At 36.6% G+C, this 21,125-nt stretch overlaps 1 protein-coding gene across 17 annotated transcripts in view; it reads right to left on the bottom strand.

Moving 5' to 3' along the window:
- The window catches only part of CARF (calcium responsive transcription factor), a 66,510-nt gene that overhangs the window by 21,482 nt on the left and 23,903 nt on the right, over positions 1–21,125 (bottom strand). For 13 of the 17 annotated variants that reach the window (XM_044937372.1, XM_044937367.1, XM_044937388.1 and 10 more), the window contains 6 exons: positions 20,470–20,659; positions 13,973–14,093; positions 7,571–7,714; positions 6,744–6,977; positions 4,477–4,639; positions 3,446–3,509 (listed from right to left, as the gene is read on the bottom strand). In XM_044937372.1, the coding sequence (XP_044793307.1) occupies positions 3,446–3,509; positions 4,477–4,639; positions 6,744–6,977; positions 7,571–7,714; positions 13,973–14,093; positions 20,470–20,659 (916 nt within the window). Of the gene's footprint in view, positions 1–3,445; positions 3,510–4,476; positions 4,640–6,743; positions 6,978–7,570; positions 7,715–13,972; positions 14,111–20,469; positions 20,660–21,125 lie in introns of those variants that run through there. The other 4 variants (XM_044937398.1, XM_044937395.1, XM_025278038.2 and 1 more) reach the window with 3 other exon arrangements.

The following is a 21,125-nucleotide window of genomic DNA, read 5'->3' as shown; positions in this document are numbered from 1 at the left end:
AATTGCTGAGAAAAGAAGAGAAGCAAAAGGTAAAGGACAAAAGGAGATATGCACCCATTTGAATGCAGAGTTCCACAGAATAGCAAGGAGAGATAAGAAAGCCTTCCTCAGCAATCGGTGCAAAGAAATAGAGGAAAACAATAGAATGGGAAAGACTAGGGATCTCTTCAAAAAAAAAAAGAGAGATACCAAAGGAACTTTTCATGCAAAGATGGTCACAATAAAGGACAGAAATAGTATGGACCTAATAGAAGCAGAAGATACTAAGAAGAGGTGGCAAGAATATACAGAAGAACTATAGAAAAAAGATTTTCACGACCCAGATAGTCATGATGGTGTGATCACTCACCTCGAGCCAGACATCCTGGAATATGAAGTCAAGTCGGCATTAGGAAACATTACTAGGAACAAAGCTAGTGGAGGTGATAGAATTACAGTTGAGCTATTTCAAATCCTAAAAGATGATGCTGTGAAAATGCTGCACTCAACATGCCAGCAAATTTGGAAAACTCAGCAGGACTGGAAAAGGTCAGTTTTCATTCCAATCCCAAAGAAAAGCAATGCCAAAGAATGCTCAAATTACCACACAGTTGCACTCATCTTACACGCTGGTAAAGTAATGCTCAAAATTCTCCAAGCCAGGCTTCAACAGTACATGAACCACGAAGTTCCAGATGTTCAAGCTGGATTTAGAAAAGGCAGAGGAACCAGAGGTTAAATAGCCAACATCCGTTGGATCATTGAAAAAGCGAGAGAGTTCAGAAAAACATCTACTTCTGCTTTATTGACTATGTCAAAGCCTTTGACTGTGTGGATCACAACAAACTGTGGAAAATTCTTGAAGAGATGGGAATACCAGACCACCTGACCTGCCCCCTGAGAAATCTGTATGCAGGTCAAGATGCAACAGTTAGAACTGGACATGGAATAACAGACTGGCTCCAAATCGGGAAAGGAGCATGTCAAGGCTGTATATTGTCACCCTGCTTATTTACCTTATATGCAGAGTACTTCATGAGAAATGCTGGACTGGCTAAAGCACAACCTGGAACAAAGACTGTGGGGAGAAATATCAATAACCTTAGATATGCAGATGACACACCTGATGCAAAGAGCTGACTCATTTGAAAAGACCCTGATGCTAGCAAAGATTGAAGGCGGGAGGAGAAGTGGACGACAGAGGATGAGATGGTTGGATGGCATCACCGACTCAATGGACATGAGATTGTAAACTCTGGGAGTTGGTGATGGACAGGGAGACCTGGCATGCTGCAGTCCATGGGGTTGCAGAGTCGGACAAAACTGAGAGACTGAAGATAACTCTTAAATGTGCGTAATTCTTGTATAAATGTCACCAACTGCAAACAACACCACTATCACCTTTCATTTGGAAAGGTGAAAGGGCCTCCTAAATCTATTATGCTTATTCAGTTTTATCTCCAACCACTGTCTCTACTTAAGACCACTTAAGCATTAAGTTCCTTGGACATGGCATCCTCTTTCTTGCTTATCGTTTGAACATGCTATTCCTTTGATTAGTAAATTCCTATTCATTCTTCAGTTCTCAGTTTAAAAGTCACACACTCTACTACTATATATAAAATGGATAACTAATCATAACCTACTGTATAGCGCAGGGAACTTTACTCAGTGCTCTGTGGTGACCTAAATGGGAAGGAAATCCAAAAAACAGAAGATATGTGTATACACACAGTTGATACACTTTGCTGTACAGCACAAACTAACAGCCGTTTTAAAGCAACTGTCCTCTAATTTAAAAAAATAAAAATAAAAGTCACTTTCTCAAATGTCCCTTCCCTACTCTCTGGACTAAGTTACATATCTCTATCACTGTTCCCACATAGTTTGGCACAATTCTATCATGGTAATACTGTCAACTCTCTCTCATAGTAATACCATTACTATTCATTATAGTAATTAATTAGAATATGCTGTAGTCTTTTTATCTTCCTAAAATTTAAATTCAATGAAGCAAGAAACTTACTTTTCTATGCTCAGCATAACTGAATTAAATATACACAGAACAAAAGAATAATTCTAAACAATTTGCAAGCTAGTCTATAAGCAAAGTAATTCTTAAAGGTCAATAGCCAAAGAATAAAAAAAAATTGTATTCTACATATTATTAATTTATTTTAAAGTATTTGTTTACGTGTTAAGTTTTTAGAAGCCACTATGCTGAGAAGGCAATGGCACCCCACTCCAGTACTCTTGCCTGGAAAATTCCATGGACAGAGGAACCTGGTGGGCTGCAGTCCATGGGGTCGCTAAGAGTCAGACACGATTGAGCGACTTCACTTTCACTTTTCACTTTCATGCATTGGAGAAGGAAATGGCAACCCACTCCAGTGTTCTTGCCTGGAGACTCCCAGGGACGGGGCAGCCTGGTGGGCTGCTGTCTATGGGGTCACACAGAATCGGACACGACTGAAGCAACTTAGTAGCAGCATGCTAAGAACTTCTCACTTTCATGCATTGGAGAAGGAAATGGCAACCCACTCCAGTGTTGTTGCCTGGAGAATCCCAGGGACAGGGGAGCCTGGTGGGCTGCCGTCTATGGGGTCGCACAGAGTTGGACACGACTGAAGCGACTTAGCAGCAGCAGCATGCTAAGAACTAGGTATATTAATTTGAATAAAATATGATTCTCAGCTCCTCCTCACTAGGGGGAACGCGAACAGCCTTTCTCTCTGGGTGTATATCTCTGCCTTGCCCCTCCATCTTAACTAAACTAACCATTTCTCTGTGTACTGTCCCACTTTTTGTGCTATGTCTCTGGTAACAAACTTTGTACCTGCATTTACAAAAAAAAAAAAAAAACACAATTCCCAAATCATAATAAAAGATATATATCCATAAACAAAGAATAGCATGTTAAATGCAGAGGTAAATAAAAAAGAGTGAATATCCAAATTTACATTGGGGGATGAAGTTAAGAAAGCACCTAAGGCCAAAGAAACTGCAATTTGAGTGGTGAGAGGAGTTTGCCACTCAGAAGAGGAGAAAAGACATTTCTCGAAGACAGAACAAAAGGGCTGAAATAAGCCTGGAATATGGAGAGAACACAGGAGTAAGAAACATATGAGAAAAAGCAAACCATACAAAATGGACAATAGTTTCCTGATCAAGGTGTCTTGGAGTTATTACTATTGAAATTAGCCTAGCTTTAGAGTAAACCATGCTAATAATCATTAGCCTCAAAATTTCAATCATAAAAATAAAATCTGATATATTCATAGGAAATTGAAATAGCTAGAAATATTTTTGATAAATCCTAACATAGTTGCTCTTGCCTCTTTGGGCCATGGTTTCCTTATCCATAACTTCGATGAGACAAATTAGATGAGATAATATCTTAAATATCTTCCAGTTTTAACACTGATTGATTTTATATCTTGAAATTGAATTATTCAAGATAACCTACCTTCTGCAAGTGTGACTGTCACAGTCTCTCTGAGAATATTCCCACTATCTGTAGTCCATTGAAGCTGAAATGGGAACACTTACTTCAGTAAAAAGAACAAAGCATTTATCTCTAAAACTATTTTAAAATAGCAATGCAACTGTCATCTCTTACCCAATCATAGTATAAATGTGTTGTGTTCTATAATTACTTTCTTCACTTGTTCACATTCTCAAAGCATAAGTATACTTAACTACTCAAATAAATTATCTTCCCAAGTTCAGATAGCAAGAATTTGACAAAGACTACTGGTACTCAAATCTGTTTTAGTTTCTGAATTTCGGATAGTGAATAACTAAGCATTTTGGATAGAAAAGAAGAGTAGCTCAAGCTTAATAAAAAATCTCAAACTATTCAGTTACTGAATCTAGAGATTAAAAACGTAGACAGCAGATATTGTTACTTGAGATTTTAATGCCAAAATCATTGTGTGTATTACAGTTAGTAGTTTCTGGGTAATTTCCAGGTAACCATTGTGTATATTACTATCAGCAGTTTCTGGGTAGTTTATACTCTCTTCAGAGTAGGTAGAAATGGCCACTTTGCTGGGGGAAACTGCAGTATCAGAGTATGAGGTAAGCTTTACATCCACAGAGGGCATAAAGAACCAACATCATCACATTCAAGTCTATATACTATTCTATTCAAACTCGCTGACATATTTAAAAAGAGGTGGAGATATACATAGTATGCACTCAATAAATATCTGTCACATAAATAAGATATACTTTTATGGAGATAAAATATGTTGATTTTTAAGTGAAGATTACTATTGTTATTATAGTCACGGCTAGAAATTCACTTAAATTTCTTTTTATGGGAGTAATAAAAAACATTTTAGTTAAATCATCACCTAAGAGTTCAGTGTTTACATTTTGGGGAAAAACACTATTTTTCCTTACATCACAGTTATTTATATGGCCTAATAGCAACCACGCATTAGCTGAGAAAGACTACTGTAATAAAATAAGAAATTACAGTTGTAATCATACCGTTGCTGGAATAATCTCTGAGTTATATATATTATCTCCATTTCTTAAGGATTTCTGTACCTCATGGATGTGATTTCTTATATCATTTACAGTTGGAAAAAAGGATAAATTATGTCTTTCAGGTACTTCATCAGGTTTGAAGAGTTCCCTTTCGACAAATTTTCTGTGGAAATATAAAATAGAATAAAAACATTATCTAGCAATCTAATAATTTAGTTCAAGTGAAAAAGGTTCTCTTTTAGCATATAATTCTGTAAAGTATGATTTACAGCTTTATAAGTAATTTATATTTTTCTACCTTTTTCAACACGTTAAGTCATAGAATTCATGCAGATTAAAAGAAAGGTAATATTTTCACTGGTTAAACACGTGCATATCTTAGAATGACCTTTGATATTTTTATGAATTTAATGAAATCACTATTTTCAGTTCAAACATAGTATGTTTTTGAATGCTTACTCTGTCAGCCACTGACCTGAACACTTTATATCTGCTGCTGCTCAGTCACTTCAGTTGTGTCCGACTCTGTGCGACCCCATAGAGGGCAGCCTACCAGGCTCCCCCATCCTTGGGATTCTCCAGGCAAGAACACTGGAGTGGGTTGCCATTCCCTTCTCCAATGCATGAAAGTGAAAAGTGAAAGTGAAGTGGCTCAGTCATATCCGACTCTTAGCGACCCCATGGACTGCAGCCTACCAGGCTCCTCCATCCATGGGATTTTTCAGGCAAGAGTACTGGAGTGGGGTGCCATTGCCTTCTCTGACTTTACATCTAGTATCTCCTTTAACCCATCCTATAATCTTGTGAGGTAAGTATAATCAACATTCCGACTTTACAGAAGAGGGAACTAAGGGCTACAGAAATCAAGTAATTTGCCCAAAGTCATACACCAGGCTAGTAACTAAGACAGACTAGGCCTATAACAAATTTACACATATAAACATATTTCATTGCTTTCAAAAGTCAGGTAATATATGCAATATGATCTGCTCAAATTTTACAAGTAGACCAAAGATAGAAATAAAAGGCAATGTTGCCACAAGATGGTATAAAAAGTAAATATATAAAAAGAAATAATACAATTAAATATACACATGCTTTGTGCATTATATTCAGTAGGCCATATTGCAGAGCTGTATCATACTTTTGTTCTTAAGATTTAGGTTTAGTAAAATAGTGGATGGCTTATCAAACTTTGGCTCTGTTCTAACAATGCCCCAATGTAAATAAACATAAAATGTCTAAGAAATCTGTTAAACAGATGTCATGTATTAATTAAGAAATAAACCTGGGAAATACTCATTCAGATCCGACTATACAGTAACCAGCAGGAATAAGGTCAGTTAAGAAGCAGAAATCATGGTGAAGAGCAAGGCTGTACACCTAGACTTTACTTCTAGCTATATTTCTTTAACCATCCCAAGTCTCCATTTCCTCATCTGAAGAATGAGGATAAACACACTAAATTTATAAAGTCATAGGAATAAATGAGCTTGTGCCTATAAAGTACTTAGCATACTATTTGGCACACACATAGTAAATGCCTCATATTTATAATAATTATTATTATTATATCCTGAGTACCAATAAAATTAGACCAGAGTACTACATGGGGCTTCCCCAGTGGCTAAACAGTAAAGAATCCACCTGCAATCCAGGAGCCACAGGAGACATGGGTTTGATCCCTGTGTCGGGAAGATACCCTGGAGGAGTGCATGGCAACCCACTCCAGTATTCTTGCCTGGAGAATCCCATGGACAGAGGAGCCTGGCAGGCTGCAATCCACAGGGTCGCAAAGAGTTGAACACAACTGAAGTGACTTAGCATGCACATACAGAGTACTACATATAAAATTTCATTAGACAAAAAATTGCTCATATTCTTTTGTTTCAATAAAATTTAACTGCACATTTCAAATGGGTTAAAACAAATATCTTGGCCAATGTTTTAAAGTCTTTTCTAAAAATTTTCTTTCTATAAAGGTATTTAGTATATAATTCAATATATATATCATTTTAAAATAGTCTAATTTGCCAAATCTGAACATAGAATATCTCAAATGAGTAATTCAAATCATTACTCATGGCTTGCAAAGCATCTGCTAAAAGTGATCAACACATAAATAATATTATTTTAATACGTTAATAAACTATATTCCCTATATATTGATAGCATATATCCTGGAATATGTCTATAATGTTAAGTGTATTATTTAAACCAGCAAACAAAAATGAAAAACATAAAAGAACAATTTGTTTCTACTGTACCTTAGCTGTTTTCTAACTGCATACACTTGTTCTATTCCCTGTGATACTAATTCTTGAATTTTATGTGCTACTTGAGGATGTAGACGTGAGGGCAATGAACAATTCTCATCTCTAATTGCAGCTTCCTCTTCTTCAAGAGAAGATATGGGAAAGGAGGAAGATGACAAAGGGAGGCAGGGAGTCTCTAATTCATGATACTGATGAGCTTGCTGCGTAGGTAACTGTACATACCACCTAATGAGAGAAAATATTTAAAACTATATTACTAGAAAAGGCAAGAATTATATACTTATGTTAATACTCATCAAGAGAAGGTATAATTTTTTTGAAAAATTATATATAATAATATCATATTAAGTGCTTCCCAAGTACTTCAGTGGTAAAGAATCCACCTGCCAACGCAGGAGATGTGGGTTTGATCCCTGGGTCAAAAATAGCCACTAGAGAAGGAACCCACTCCACTATTATTGCCTGGGAAATGCCATGAACAGAGAAGCCTGGTAGGCTATAGTAAATCAGGTTGCAAGAAAGTACTAAATATATAATAAAACATGTTTCCAAATAGGAGTTTATCATGTTGGGAAAAAACTTCCATGTGGTATACAGAATTCTTTGGTCAAAATTATCCACATGTGGTTGATAAACTCAATGGCTTATACATGGCAAATCAGTTTAATACCTAGGGAGCTACTAATACAACATCTACCTTATAGAAACCATTTCTTAATGGAATAATTGGAAAACATAATATAATTTCTCTTACAGACAGAATTCTTGTAAAAGGAACAAAGTAACTTGTAAATACAAGAACAATGTAAACGTCATACCTAAGAACACCACCAGCGTCTACCAAGTTCTTTTTTAGCAAATTAAAGGCTTTCTCCTGCTCCATTCGGATTATCTTCCTGTCAATTTTGGGGTCTGTAGGAACTCTATAGTCAGGAAATTTCTGTACTTTTTTAATGTAAATCCTTTTCATAAGAAAAACAAGAATTTGCTCCATTAAACTATAATCTCAAGATTATCTAACTTGTCAAACAGAAGTTTAATTTAAGCATTACTAAAGTTTAGAGAAAATTCGATTATCTAGAAAGCATTCAGATCATTATGTCAAAGATATGCCAAAGTCTCAGTACATAATACTTAGCAAATTAACAGTAGTCATTACTTTAGTAAAAATGTCTAAACACTACGGAACTAACTTTTTTTTTTCCTGGATCTGTCTCTTCTCCATTCTCCTGCTCATGCCTAGATTACTATAATGCCCGCCTTCTGGGGCTTCTAGCTGCCATTATCTCATTTCTTACATCCACTTGATATATCAATGCCATAATAATTCTTCACATTTGTACCACTGTTGAAATCTATTTGCTCCTTAATCAAGTAAAAATGATTTAGCAGCATTCAGAGCATTCTATATGATTCTAGTTTTATTTATCCATCTTTTAATTTCTTCAAATATTATATTGCTTTTCATGTGAAGTTTATCATCTCAATGTTCCATCTCCCTCCTTCCCATGATACACAATGTTGTTGTTGGGCACAGAGTCAGTTCAGTTCAGTTCAGTCGTGTCTGACTCTTTGCGACCCATTGGAATGCAGCACGCGAGGCCTCCCTGTCCATCACCAACTCCCGGAGTTTATTCAAACTCATGTCCATTGAGTCGGTGATGCCATCCAATCATCTCATTCTCTGTTGTCCCCTTCTCTTCCTACTTTCAACCTTTCCCAGCATCAGGGTTTTTCAAATGAATCAATTCTTTGCTTCAGATACTGGAGTTTCAGCTTTACCATCAGTCCTTCCAATGAATATGTAGGACTGATTTCCTTTAGGATGGACTGGTTGGATCTCCTTGCAGTCCAAGGGACTCTCAAGTCTTCTCCAACACCACAGTTCAAAAGCATCAATTCTTCAGCACTCAGCTTTCTTTACAGTCCAACTCTCACATGCATACCTGACTACTGGAAAAACCATAGCTTTGACTAGATGAACCTTTGTTGACAAACATCTCTGCTTTTTAATATGCTATATAGGTTGGTCATAACTTTTCTTCCAAGGAGTAAGCGTCTTTTAATTTCATGGCTGCAGTCACCATCTGCAGTGATTCTGGAGCCCCCAAAAATAAAATCTCTCAGTTTCCATTGTTTCCCCATCTATTTGCAATGAAGTGATGGGATCAGTTCGTGATATTAGTTTTCTCAATGTTGAGTTTTAAGCCAGCTTTTTCACTCTCCTCTTTCACTTTCATCAAGAGTCTCTTTAGTTCATCTTCCCTTTCTGCAATAAAGGTGGTGTCATCTGCACATCTGAGGTTATTGATATTTCTCCAGGCAGTCTTCGTTCCAGGTAGTGCTTCATCCAGCCCGGCATTTCTCATGAAGTAATCCGCATGTAAGTTAAATATATACAGCCTTGACGTACTCCTTTACCGATTTGGAACCAGTCTGTTGTTCCACGTCCAGTTCTATCTGTTGCATCTTCACTTGCATACAGATTTCTCAGGAGGCAGGTCAGGTGGTCTGGTATTCCCATCTCTTCAAGAAGTTTCCACAGTTTGTTGTGATCCACACAGTCAAAGGCTTTGGCATAGTCAATAAAGCAGAAATACATGTTTTTCTGGAAATCTCACTTTTTCAATCATCCAATGATGTTGGCTATTTGACTCTGGTTCCTCTGCCTTTTCTAAATCCAGTTTGAACATCTGGAAGTTCACGGTTCATGTACCATTGAAGCCTGACTTGGAGAGTTTTGAGCATTACTTTGCTAGCGTGTGAGATGGGTGCAATTGTGCAGTAGTTTGAGTATTCTTTGGCACTGCCCTTCTTTGGGATTGGAATGAAAACTGACCTTTTCCAGTCCTGTGGCCACTGCTGAGTTTTCCAAATTTGATGGCATATTGAGTGCAACATTTTCACAGCATCATTTTTTAGGATTTGAAATAGCTCAATGGGAATTCCCTCAATTCCACTAGCTTTGTTCATAGTGATGCTTTTTAAGACACACTTGACTTCACATTCCAGAATATCTGGCTCTAGGTGAGTGATCACACCATCGTGATTTTCTGGGTCGTGAAGACCTTTTTTGTATAGTTTTCTGTGTATTCTTGCCACGTCTGCTTAGTTTCTTCTGCTTCTATTAGGTCCATACCATTTCTGTCCTTTATTGTGCACATCTTTGCATGAAAAGTTCCTTTGGTATCTCTATTTTTTTTTTAAGAGATCTCTAGTCTTTCCCATTCTATTGTTTTCCTCTATTTCTTTCCATTGATCACTGAGGAAGGCTTTCTTATCTCTCCTTGCTATTCTGTGGAACTCTACATTCAAATGGGTATATCTCTCCTTTCCTCCTTTGTCTTTCACTTCTCTTCTTTTCTCAGCAATTTGCAAGGCCTCGTCAGACAACCATTTCATCTTTTTCCATTTCTTTTTCTTGGGGATGGTCTTGATCACTGCCTCCTGTACAATGTCATGAACATCTGTCTATAGTTCTTCAGGGACTCTGTCTATCAGAGCTAATCCCTGGAATCTATTTGTCACTTCCACTGTATAATTTTAAGGGATTTAACTTAGTTCATACCTGAATGGTCTAGTGGTTTTCCCTACTTTCTTCAACTTAAGTCTGAATTTGGCAATAAGGAGTTCATGATGCACAGTCAGCTCCCGGTCTTGTTTTTGCTACTGTATAGAACTTCTCCATCTTTGACTGCTAAGAATATCATCAATCTGATTTCGGTGTTGACCATCTGATGATGTCCATGTATAGAGTCTTCTCTTCTGTTGTTGGAAGAGGCTGTTTGCTATGACCAGTGCATTCTCTTGGAAGAACTCTATTAGCCTTTGCCCTGCTTCATTCTGTACTCCAAGGCCAAATTTGCCTGTTACTCCAGGTGTTTCTTGACTTCCTACTTTTGCATTCCGGTCCCCTTTAATGAAAAGGACATCATTTTGGGGTGTTAGTTCTAGAAGGTGTTGTAAGTCTTCATAGAACGATTCACTTGAGTTTCTGTAGTATTATGGGTCGGGGCATAAACTTGGATTACTGTGATATTGAATGGCTTGCCTTAGAAACAAACAGAGATCATCTTGTCGTTTTTGAGATTGCATCCAAGAACTGCATTTTGGACTCTTTTGCTGACTATGATTGTTACTGTATTTCTTCTAAGGGATTCTTGCCCACTGTGGTAAATATATCAGTCATCTGAGTTAAATTCACCCATTTCAGTCCATTTTAGTTCTCTGATTCCTAAAATGTCAATGTTCACTCTTGCCATCTCCTGTTTGACCACTTCCAATTTGCCTTGATTCATGGTCAGTTTTCATTCCAATCCCAAAGAAAGGCAATGCCAAAGAATACTCAAACTACCACATAATTGCAATCATCTCACACGTTAGCAAATTAATGTTCAAAATTTTGTAAGCCAGGCTTCAATGGTACGTGAACCGTGAACTTCAAGATGTTTAAGCTGGATTTAGAAAATGCAGAGGAACCAGAGATCAAATTGTCAACATCCGTTGGATCATTGAAAATGTGAGAGGTCCAGAAAAACATCTATTTCTGCTTTATTGACTATGTCAAAGCCTTTGAGTGTGTGGATCAAAACAAACTGTGGAAACTTCTTGAAGGGATGGGAATACCAGACCACCTGACCTTCCCCCTGAGAAATCTGTATGCAGGTCAAGAAGCAACAGAGAGAACTGGACATGGAACAAAAGACTGGCTCCAAATCGGGAAAGGAGCATGTCAAGGCTGTATATTGTCACCCTGCTTATTTACCTTATATGCAGAGTACTTCATGAGAAATGCTGGACTGGCTAAAGCACAACCTGGAACGAAGACTGTGGGGAGAAATATCAATAACCTCAGATATGCAGATGATACCACCATTATGACAAAAAGCGAAGAAGAATTAAAGAGACTCTTGATGAGAGTGAAAAAGTTGGCTTAAAACTCAACATTCAGAAAAGTAAGATCATGGCATCTGGTCCCAGCACTTCACAGCAGATAGATGGGGAAACAGTGAGAGACTTTATTTTTTTGGACTCCAAAATCACTGCAGATGGTGACTGCAGCCATGAAATTAAAAGACGCTTGTCCCTTGGAAGAAAAGTTGTGACCAACCTAGATAGCATATTAAAAAGCAGAGACATTACTTTGCCAACAAAGATCTGTCTAGTCAAAGCTATGGTTTTTCCAGTAGTCATATATGGATGTGAGAGTTGAACTATAAAGAAAGCTGAGCACCGAAGAATTAATGCTTTTAAACTCTGGTATTCGAGAATACTGTTCAGAGTCCCCTGGACAGCAAGGAGATCCAACCAGTCCATCCTAAAGGACGTCAGTCCTGGGTGTTCATTGCAAGAACTGATGCTGAAGCTGAAACTCCAGTACTTTGGACACCACATGCGAAGAGTTGACTCATTGGAAAAGACTCTGATGCTGGGAGGGATTGGGGGCAGGAGGAGAAGGGGACGACAGAGGATGAGATGGCTGGATGGCATCACTGACTCAATGGACATGAGTTTAGGTAAACTCCGGGAGTTGGTGATGGACAGGGAGGCCTGGTGTGCTGTGATTCATGGGGTCGCAAAGAGTCGGACACGACTGAGCAACTGAACTGAACTGATGGACCTAACATTCCAGGTTCCCATGCAATATTGCTCTTTACAGCATTAGACTTTTACTTCCATCACTAGTCACATCCACAACTGGGTGTTGTTTTTGCTTTACCTCTGTCTCTTCATTCTTTCTGGTACACAGTAGATACTCAAAAAGTACTTTTAGAATGATTGAGAATAAAATAATTTCTTCACATGTAGTGACTTTCTCCCAAGTTCGGTCTAATGTTCTAAATTGCTTAAACTTCAAAGCAATTGTTTAATGGTCATGTTTAACGGTCAGGTTTTAACACTGTCTAAAGTTAACATTATCAGATTAAAGCTTAACTGGCTTTAAAAACTATTTGAGAATGCTGAGATTGTTATATGACATGTATTGCTGAAATAAGCATTTCAAAGCTCAACTAAATTCAACATTTACGTGTTACTTTTAAATTTTATCTTATGATTTAAAACACTATATATGTGTGAAACAGAATATTATTACTGAAAGACATTATAAAAATCTTTCATTGGTGTACATTCTTCATCCTCAGTCAAAGCAATGACTACTCAGTAGTCCTATTCTACCTAAAACTGACTATGTTGGTGTTATATATTGCTGCTGTGAATATAATTGGTAAAATCACTACCAAGCAACTCTCCAACTCTCCAAAAACTGCCAACATTTAAAAAGAACACAATACTTGCCCTAACAATCTAATTTTAAGGAATTTATTCCATTGATATAGAAATAGCTACAATGTTATTAGCTGCAGCTTCATAAATAATAATGAAGAATACTTCTCAGTGCTTACAGTTCATCGTCTGAGGGCTAATTAAGTAAATGATAATTCATCTAAAGTGGAACATTATATGGCTATTAAAATGGAACCATGAAACTAATATAATGTTATATGTCAATTATATTTCAATTTTTAAAATCAACTGATCAATCAATAAAAAGAAGGAATCAGCTCATTTATACACAGCCATGGCACCAGCTTTGAGACACATTGGGAATGAATTAAAAAAACCATAGAGTAAAATACCATGGTGCTACAATATAGTGAGGGAACTATAATTAATATCCTGTGATAAACTACAGTGGAAAAGAAAATGAAAACGAGTAATTACATGTATAACTGAATCACTTTGTTGTATAGCAGAAACTAACACATTATAAATCAACTATACCTAAATTTAAAATAATTTTTTAAGTGTATATAGTAGTATGTGTCTCTACAATCACACTAGTATGAAACATAATAGCTTTGAGCAAATAACCACAAGGCATTCAGAATGGAAATATATCCATGTGAGTTCATAGAAGAAAAGAAGGTATGCTACTACCCAAATTTAAGGAAAGAAAATATTAGTAATCTTTATTGAGATCTTCAACATTTATGAGGGTAAAGTGGGATATATATAGGCATATATACAGAATATCTTTGAAAAGTTACTCAAGACACTGGTAAGAGTTGTTGCCTTCAAGTGGGACATGCAGGGTAAGAGGAAACAGATTTTACTGTACAGGTTCCGGCACAGCTTAAATGTAATAAAAACATACACATGTGCATAGTAACTATTCAAACATAAGTACTTAATAAAAAATAGAAGAAAATGAAGCTTACCGGGCTGGACAAGTGGCTTTGTAGAGCTGACAAGACCTATTTTCCAGTTCACCAATTTTTTTTAACTGGAAACCTTTTCTCCTTGGCCCATACTGACACTCCATTACGACAGCTCTACTCCCTGTGGGCCAAAACCAACTATTGATATTAATTCAAGTATCCATCTGCTCTGGGTGCTAGATGAAAAACAACTTGGTAGTAGCAGTGACAAAATCTATATTTCCAGCTACATAATCTTAAGGAAAGAAAATATCAGTCTTACTGAGATATACAAACACATAAATATAAAAGTTTATTATAATATTTACAAATTGTATCAAATTATGTAAGGAAATCAGCAAATACCACATCTACTGAATGTCAACTGATATTTACATACACATAATTTTAATAATAAAATTTATTACTTTAAAAGTAGAAATTAGCAAATGCTACATTTGTTAACAAGTATGAAAGTCTTTTATATTTTTATTTGCTTTTATAATTGATTTCCTTATTTCTATTTGAGCTGTTCGAATCATGTGATTACCAACCTCTAAGATGGCCCCCAGTGATCCTGGCTCCTGGTACCCATGTCCTTGGTAATTCCATCCCCTTGGGCATGAGCTAGACTTATTAACTTAGTTCTAATGACTAGGGAGAAGTCATCAGTCAGTTCAGTCGATCAGTCGTGCTCAACTCTTTGTGACCCCATGGACTGCAGCACACCAGGCTTCCCTGTCCTTCATCAACTCCCGGAGCTTGCTCAAATTGAAATCCATCAAGTCGGTGATGCCATCCAACCATCTCATCCCCTGTCATCCCCTTCTCCTCCCGCCTTCAATCTTTCCCAGCATCAGGGTCTTTTCAAATGAGTCAGTTCTTTGCATCAGGTGGCCAAGGTATTGGAGTTTCAGCTTCAGCATCAGTTCTTCCAATGAATATGCAGGACAGACTTCCTTTAGGATGGACTGGTTGGATCTCCTTGCAGTCCAAGGGACTCTCAAGTCTTCTCCAACACCCCAGTTCAAAAGCTCAATTCTTCAGCACTCAGCTTTCTTTCGAGTCCAACTCTCACATCCATATGTGACTACTGGAAAAACCATAGCTTTGACTAGACAGACCTTTGTTGGCAAAGTAATGTCTCGGCTTTTTAATATGCTGTCTAGTTGATCACAACTTCTCTTCCAAAGAGCAAGCGTCTTTTAATTTCATGACTGTAGTCACCATCTGCAGTAATTTTGAGACCCCCAAAATAAAGTCTCTCACTGTTTCCATTGTTTCCCCATCTATTTGCCATGAAGTGCTGGGACCAGATGCCATGATCTTAGTTTTCTGAATGTTGAGCTTTAAGCCAGCCTTTGCACTCTCCTCTTTCACTTTCATTATAAGGCTCTTTAGCTCTTCTTCCCTTTCTGCCATAAGGGTGGTGTCATCTGCATATCTAAGGTTATTGATATTTCTCCCAACAATCTTGATTCCAGCTTGTGCTTCATCCAGTCCAACATTTCTCATTATGTACTCTGCATTTAAGTTTAATAAGCAGGGTGACAATATAACAGCCTCAACATACTCATTTCTTGATTTGGAACCAGTCTCTGTTGAATGTTCAATTCTAACTGTTGCTTCTTAACCTGCATACAGATTTCTCAGGAGACAGGTCAGGTGGTCTGGTATCCCCTCTCTTCAAGAATTTTCCACAGTTTGTTGTGATCCACACAGTCAAAGGTTTTGGCATAGTCAATAAAACAGAAGTAGATGTTTTTCTGGAACTCGCTTTTTCAATAATACAACGGATGCAATTTGGTCTCTGGTTCCTTTGCCTTTTGTAAATCAAGCTTGAACATCTGGAAGTTCATGGTAAATGTACTGTTGAAGCCTGGCTTAGAGAATTTTGAGCATTACTTTGCTAGCCTGTGAGATGGGTACAACTGTGTGGTAGTTTGAGCATTCTTTGGCATTGCCTTTCTTTGGGATTGGAATGAAAACTGACCTTTTTCAGTCCTGTGGCCACTGCTGAGTTTTCCAAATTTGCTGGCATGATTAGTGCAGCATTTTCACAGCATCATCTTTTAGGATTTGAAATAACTTAACTGAAATTCCATCATACTAGCTTTGTTTGTAGTGATGCTTCCTAAGGCCCACTAGACTTCTCCTTCCAGGATGTCCGGCTCCAGGTGGGTGATCACACCATTGTGATTATCTGGGTCATGAAGATCTGTTTTGTACAGTTCTTCTGTGTATTCTTGCCACTTCTTAATATCTTCTGCTTCTGTTAGGTCCATACCATTTCTGTCCTTTATTGTGCCCATCTTTGCATGAAATGTTCCCTTTGAATCTTTAATCTTCTTGAAGAGATCTCTAGTCTTTCCCATTCTATTGTTTTCCTCTATTTCTTTGCACTGATCACTGAGGAAGGCTTTCTTATCTCTCCCTGCTATTCTTTGGAACTCTGCATTCAAATGGTGTATCTTTCCTTTTCTCCTTGCTTTTTGTTTCTCTTCTTTTCTCCAATATCTGTAAGGCCTTGTCAGACAACCATTTTGCCTTTTTGCATTTCTTTTTTTGGGGGATGGTCTTGATCACTGCCTCCTGTACAATGTCATGAACCTCCATCCATAGTTCTTCAGGGACTCTATCAGAGCTAATCCCTGGAATCTATTTGTCACTTCTACTGTATAATAGTAAGTGATTTGATTTAGGTCATACCTGAATGGTCTAGTGGTTTTCCCTACTTTCTTCAATTTAAGTCTGAATTTGGCAATAAGGAGTTCATGATCTGAGCCACAGTCAGCTCCTGGTCTTATTTTCGCTGACTGTATGGAGGTTCTTCATCTTTGGCTGCAAAGAATATAATCAATCTTATTTTGGTATTGACCATCTGGTGTGTCCATTTTTAGATTCCCTGGTGGCTCAGATGTCAAAAGTGACAGGATTTATTTTTGATATTAAGTTATAAGAAGACTATGACTTCCATCTTAAGATACTTTCTTGGTCAATTGCTCTCTCTGGGTGAAATCAGATGTCATATGGCGAGGCAGCTCTGTGAAGAGGCCCACCCAACAAGAAAGAAGCCTGCCAACAGCCACAGGGTCAGCTTGGAAGCAGATCCACCGCCAGGCAAGCCCTAAGATGACTGTGCTCCAGCCAACACCTTAATTGCATTCTTATGAGAGAAGTTGCAGCAGAACCTCCTTGCTAAGCTGCTCCTGCATTTCTGACCCACAGAAACTGTGAGACAGTAAATGTTTGTTGTTTTCACCCACCACATTTGGGGAAATTTGTTACACTGCAATATATAATACAAATAAGTAGATGTGAAAACTGTACAATTTAAGATGCTAAGTTGAATATCCTAATCTATGTAGGGTACAGCAAACCTTGCAAATATAAAGCCAAACACACCAATCATGAATAAAAATGTTGATAAAAATGATACTAACTTCTTCTAAGTAATGGTAAAAGGAAAATCAGCTTAAGAAACTATTTTATAATACATAAAACAAAGAATTAATATGCAGAATATAAAGAACCATAAATGATTTGTTAAAAATAAAAACTAACTACCAAACAGAAAAATGGGCAAAGACTATGAACAGGCAATTCAGAAAGAAAAAAAAAAAAGGTATTAAATAAACAAATAAAAAGATGCTCAAATGCACTAGTAAGCAGGGAAATGCAAATTAAAACAACAGTAAAATACTCTCACACTCCTCAAATTGACAAAAATAAAAATCTGACAATACTCTAAAACAACTGAATCTACTGATCAGTTTTAAAGTTAAAAATGCTATATAGGTACCGATAACAAGTATACAGCACACGTATGAAGTATTCTTCCAAAATACTTTAATGAAGATTAAATCTTCATTTAATCAAACTCCTAGATCTAACAGTTTATAGGAAATACAGGAGATAAAAGAACATGTTAAAAAAAACACCTGAGACGGAAGCAGCAAAATCTTGAATATGGCAAACTCTACAGAACAAACTACCCAGAGGAAAAGAGAGACATTTTTAGATGAGAAGAAACTTAACCAAATTTAATCTGTAAACTTGGTTTGAGTGTGAATGTGAACAAACCTCTGAAAAAAAAATTATGAGCTAAGTGGAAACATGCGAACATTGGACAATTGATGACATTAAGAAATTGCTGTTAATTCTTTTAAAGTGCAATAATGGAATTGTGTTGGGCTTCCCTTGTAGCTCAGTTGGTAAAGAATCTGCCTGTAGTGCAGGAGACCCGGGTTCGATCCCTGGGTTGGGAAGATCCCCTAGAGAAGGAAATGGCAACCCACTCCAGTATCCTTGCCTGGAAAATCTCATGGACAGAGGAGCCTGGAGGGCTGCAGTCCATGGGGTCACAAAGAGTCGGGCACGACTGAGCGACTAACACTTACACTTATATATATGTGTAGAATCCTTATATTTCAGATATATACTTTAGTATATATTATATACCTTAGTAATTATAGATGAAATAATATCTGGAATTTCCTGTGAAATCACCTTCCAAGAATGAAGAAGTAGATAGGGATATAAATGACACAAGACTGACCACATGCTGATACTTGTCGAAGCTGGATGATGGATACATGGAGTTATGAGATCTCATACATTATCACCTCTGCTTTGATGTCCATATGAAAATTCCCATAATATAAAGATGTTTTAAAATCTGACAATGCTAAATCATAGAACAAATGCGGGAAAGGGAAATTTTCATACATTGCTGAAAGGACTAAAAATTAATACAGGTTGTCAATCTCTCATGTATGATTTTGAAATTTAAAAAGCAGATAAAACAAAATTGTTTGGAATACATTTGGCTGTAAAACCTGGTGTGAACTTCACGGGGCTATTTATAGTCTTTATTTATTCCTTTTACTGTAACTATAAAGTCTTACTGGGTTTGAGCATGTAATATTGCCTATAGAATACTTGCTGGGAGCATTCTGTAATATTATCATATTACAGTCCAAAAAATTTAGAATTCTGAAATACATCTGGAAAAAAAATTTAGAGAAGGGATTTGGACCTGAACTATCATCTTAGAGAGCAACTTGTGATAATCTTGTGAAGATAAAGTGAGCATATTTTACAACTCAGCAATTCTACTTTAATGCACACAAAACTAAAAAACTGGTTTGAATTTCTTACCCACAGAAACTGTGTTTCAAACTAATATTCTAAAAAACTACTTACACTTTTGAACAGAAAATATATACTTTGGAGGTTAGACTATAGAATTCTTTGTAATATTGAAAAGTTGGAGACAACAGAAATGATCATTAGTAGAAAAATAACTGCAGTTTGGTCACATGCTGAAAAGACCAAATTTAAGCAACAGTTTATGATTATGTAATAGCCCATATTATATGATATTAAATTATATAATAACGAAATAGAATTAACCAGAATCTGTATCAATATAGATAGGTTTTCAAAATGAGTGAGTGAAAAGTTTACTTAATAATGTCTATATTTTACTACTTACATATACTTTAAAATATTTAGAATAATAAAAAATATTATAAATACAAACATGCGTGATGAAATACAAAAATACACACCATATTCATAGAGTAGCTGCCTGAGGAGAGTTAAGAAGGGATTAGACAAGAGGGAGGGAATACATGTATACCTATGGCTGATTCATATTGATGTTTCACAGAATACAACAAAATTCTATAAAGCAATTATCCTTCAATTAAAAAAATAAATTAATTAAAACCAAAAAAAAAAGGGATTAGAACTAGGCAGGAGAATAAAACCTGCGCAGAAGGGGTTACGTTTATCTCATCTTTCTCTAAGGAGTTCTCTTTATCCTCAGAGGTCCAGGATGAGTCTACAACTCTTCCTGTAGAATTGCTCACCCCACACAGTTCTGAAACAAATAACTTATTCTTAGGTTCTTTGTGGTCTGACTAGTCCTAGGATGACACTTTGGGACTTGCTTGAAACTCTACTGCTTTAGTAAGCACTAGCACAGTGTTTGAGAATGCTGTAACACACCTGATGTTAGAATATCAGAAATCTGTATCAGAATTCCAAACTGTATACCAATCCTATACAGTATCCCCAGAGTTATAAGCTATATAAAACAAACAGTGATTTTTTCCCCCATAAGACAAATCAAGACAGAAGGAAAGAATATCTGGATTGGATGGGGGGAAAAAAATCCAACTAAAATAGCTACACATATTTAAAATAATAAAACTGCTCTATGGCTTAATTTTTATTAAATAGGTCTACCTTGAATTTAATTATTTTTTACTTCTCATTTTTCAGTATAAAGTATTATTTATTTACCCTAACATACTAAAATATAATTTTACAACATAAAATAATTGGTTGTATTTACTGTCAGTTTTCTTTTCAGTTTAATACACATTTTCACCAATTAACAGTCAGTGGTCATTTACCAAAATAAAAATGTATCACCTTAGGAAAATCACATTTTCACAATGGATCATGGCTGCTGCTGAACTCTGAAAAATAAATCTATACTAAAGTACCTGCATTGACAAATGGGATTCCATCATATGGGACATACTGGGATTTCCACATCAAGCGCGTAGCTGGCTTGGCTGGGCTTGGAGACTGGCGGGTCCCCCAAACACTCTGTGTTTGCTGCTTGTGAAATGTTAGGACGCTTTCCAATTCAGTCTCACTTACACAGTAGCCACGGTATGAATCTCCAATTTTCTGCATGTAGAAATTCAGTAACAAAATTATCAACAAATGTGCTTCATTGTACAAGAAATTTAATAAGGTGGTTGCCTACGATGAAGACTCATAATCTTGCAAAAGAGAATGTCATTTCTGCCCTCAGGTCAATGGTGTCTATTACAACCAGTAGGTCTGAGCTGAATTCAAACATCATCATCAAAAAGATATTTTGTAGTAGTTTGTTAGAGTATAATGCCAAACTCACTGCCAAAGTATCTTTATTAAAATCTTGTTTGAGAGAATTAATACTTAGTGAAAATAGCTTGAAGAACATATTGTGTATTGATTCTTCCAAATAAATTTCTACCCCCGGATCCAACCAGATCAACATAAAATTAGCCACAAAGTACTGGTTCCCTGTGGGGCTTCTTCTACTGAAATAGATTTTTTTTTAATGTATTTGTTCATTTATTTATTGGCTGCGAGGCATGTAGGATCTTAG

This window comes from Bubalus bubalis, chromosome 2, assembly GCF_019923935.1.
Source record: "Bubalus bubalis isolate 160015118507 breed Murrah chromosome 2, NDDB_SH_1, whole genome shotgun sequence".
NCBI lineage: Eukaryota > Metazoa > Chordata > Mammalia > Artiodactyla > Bovidae > Bubalus > Bubalus bubalis.
The sequence above is the reverse complement of the archived record's forward strand: the minus strand, read 5'-3'. Positions and strand labels throughout refer to the sequence as shown.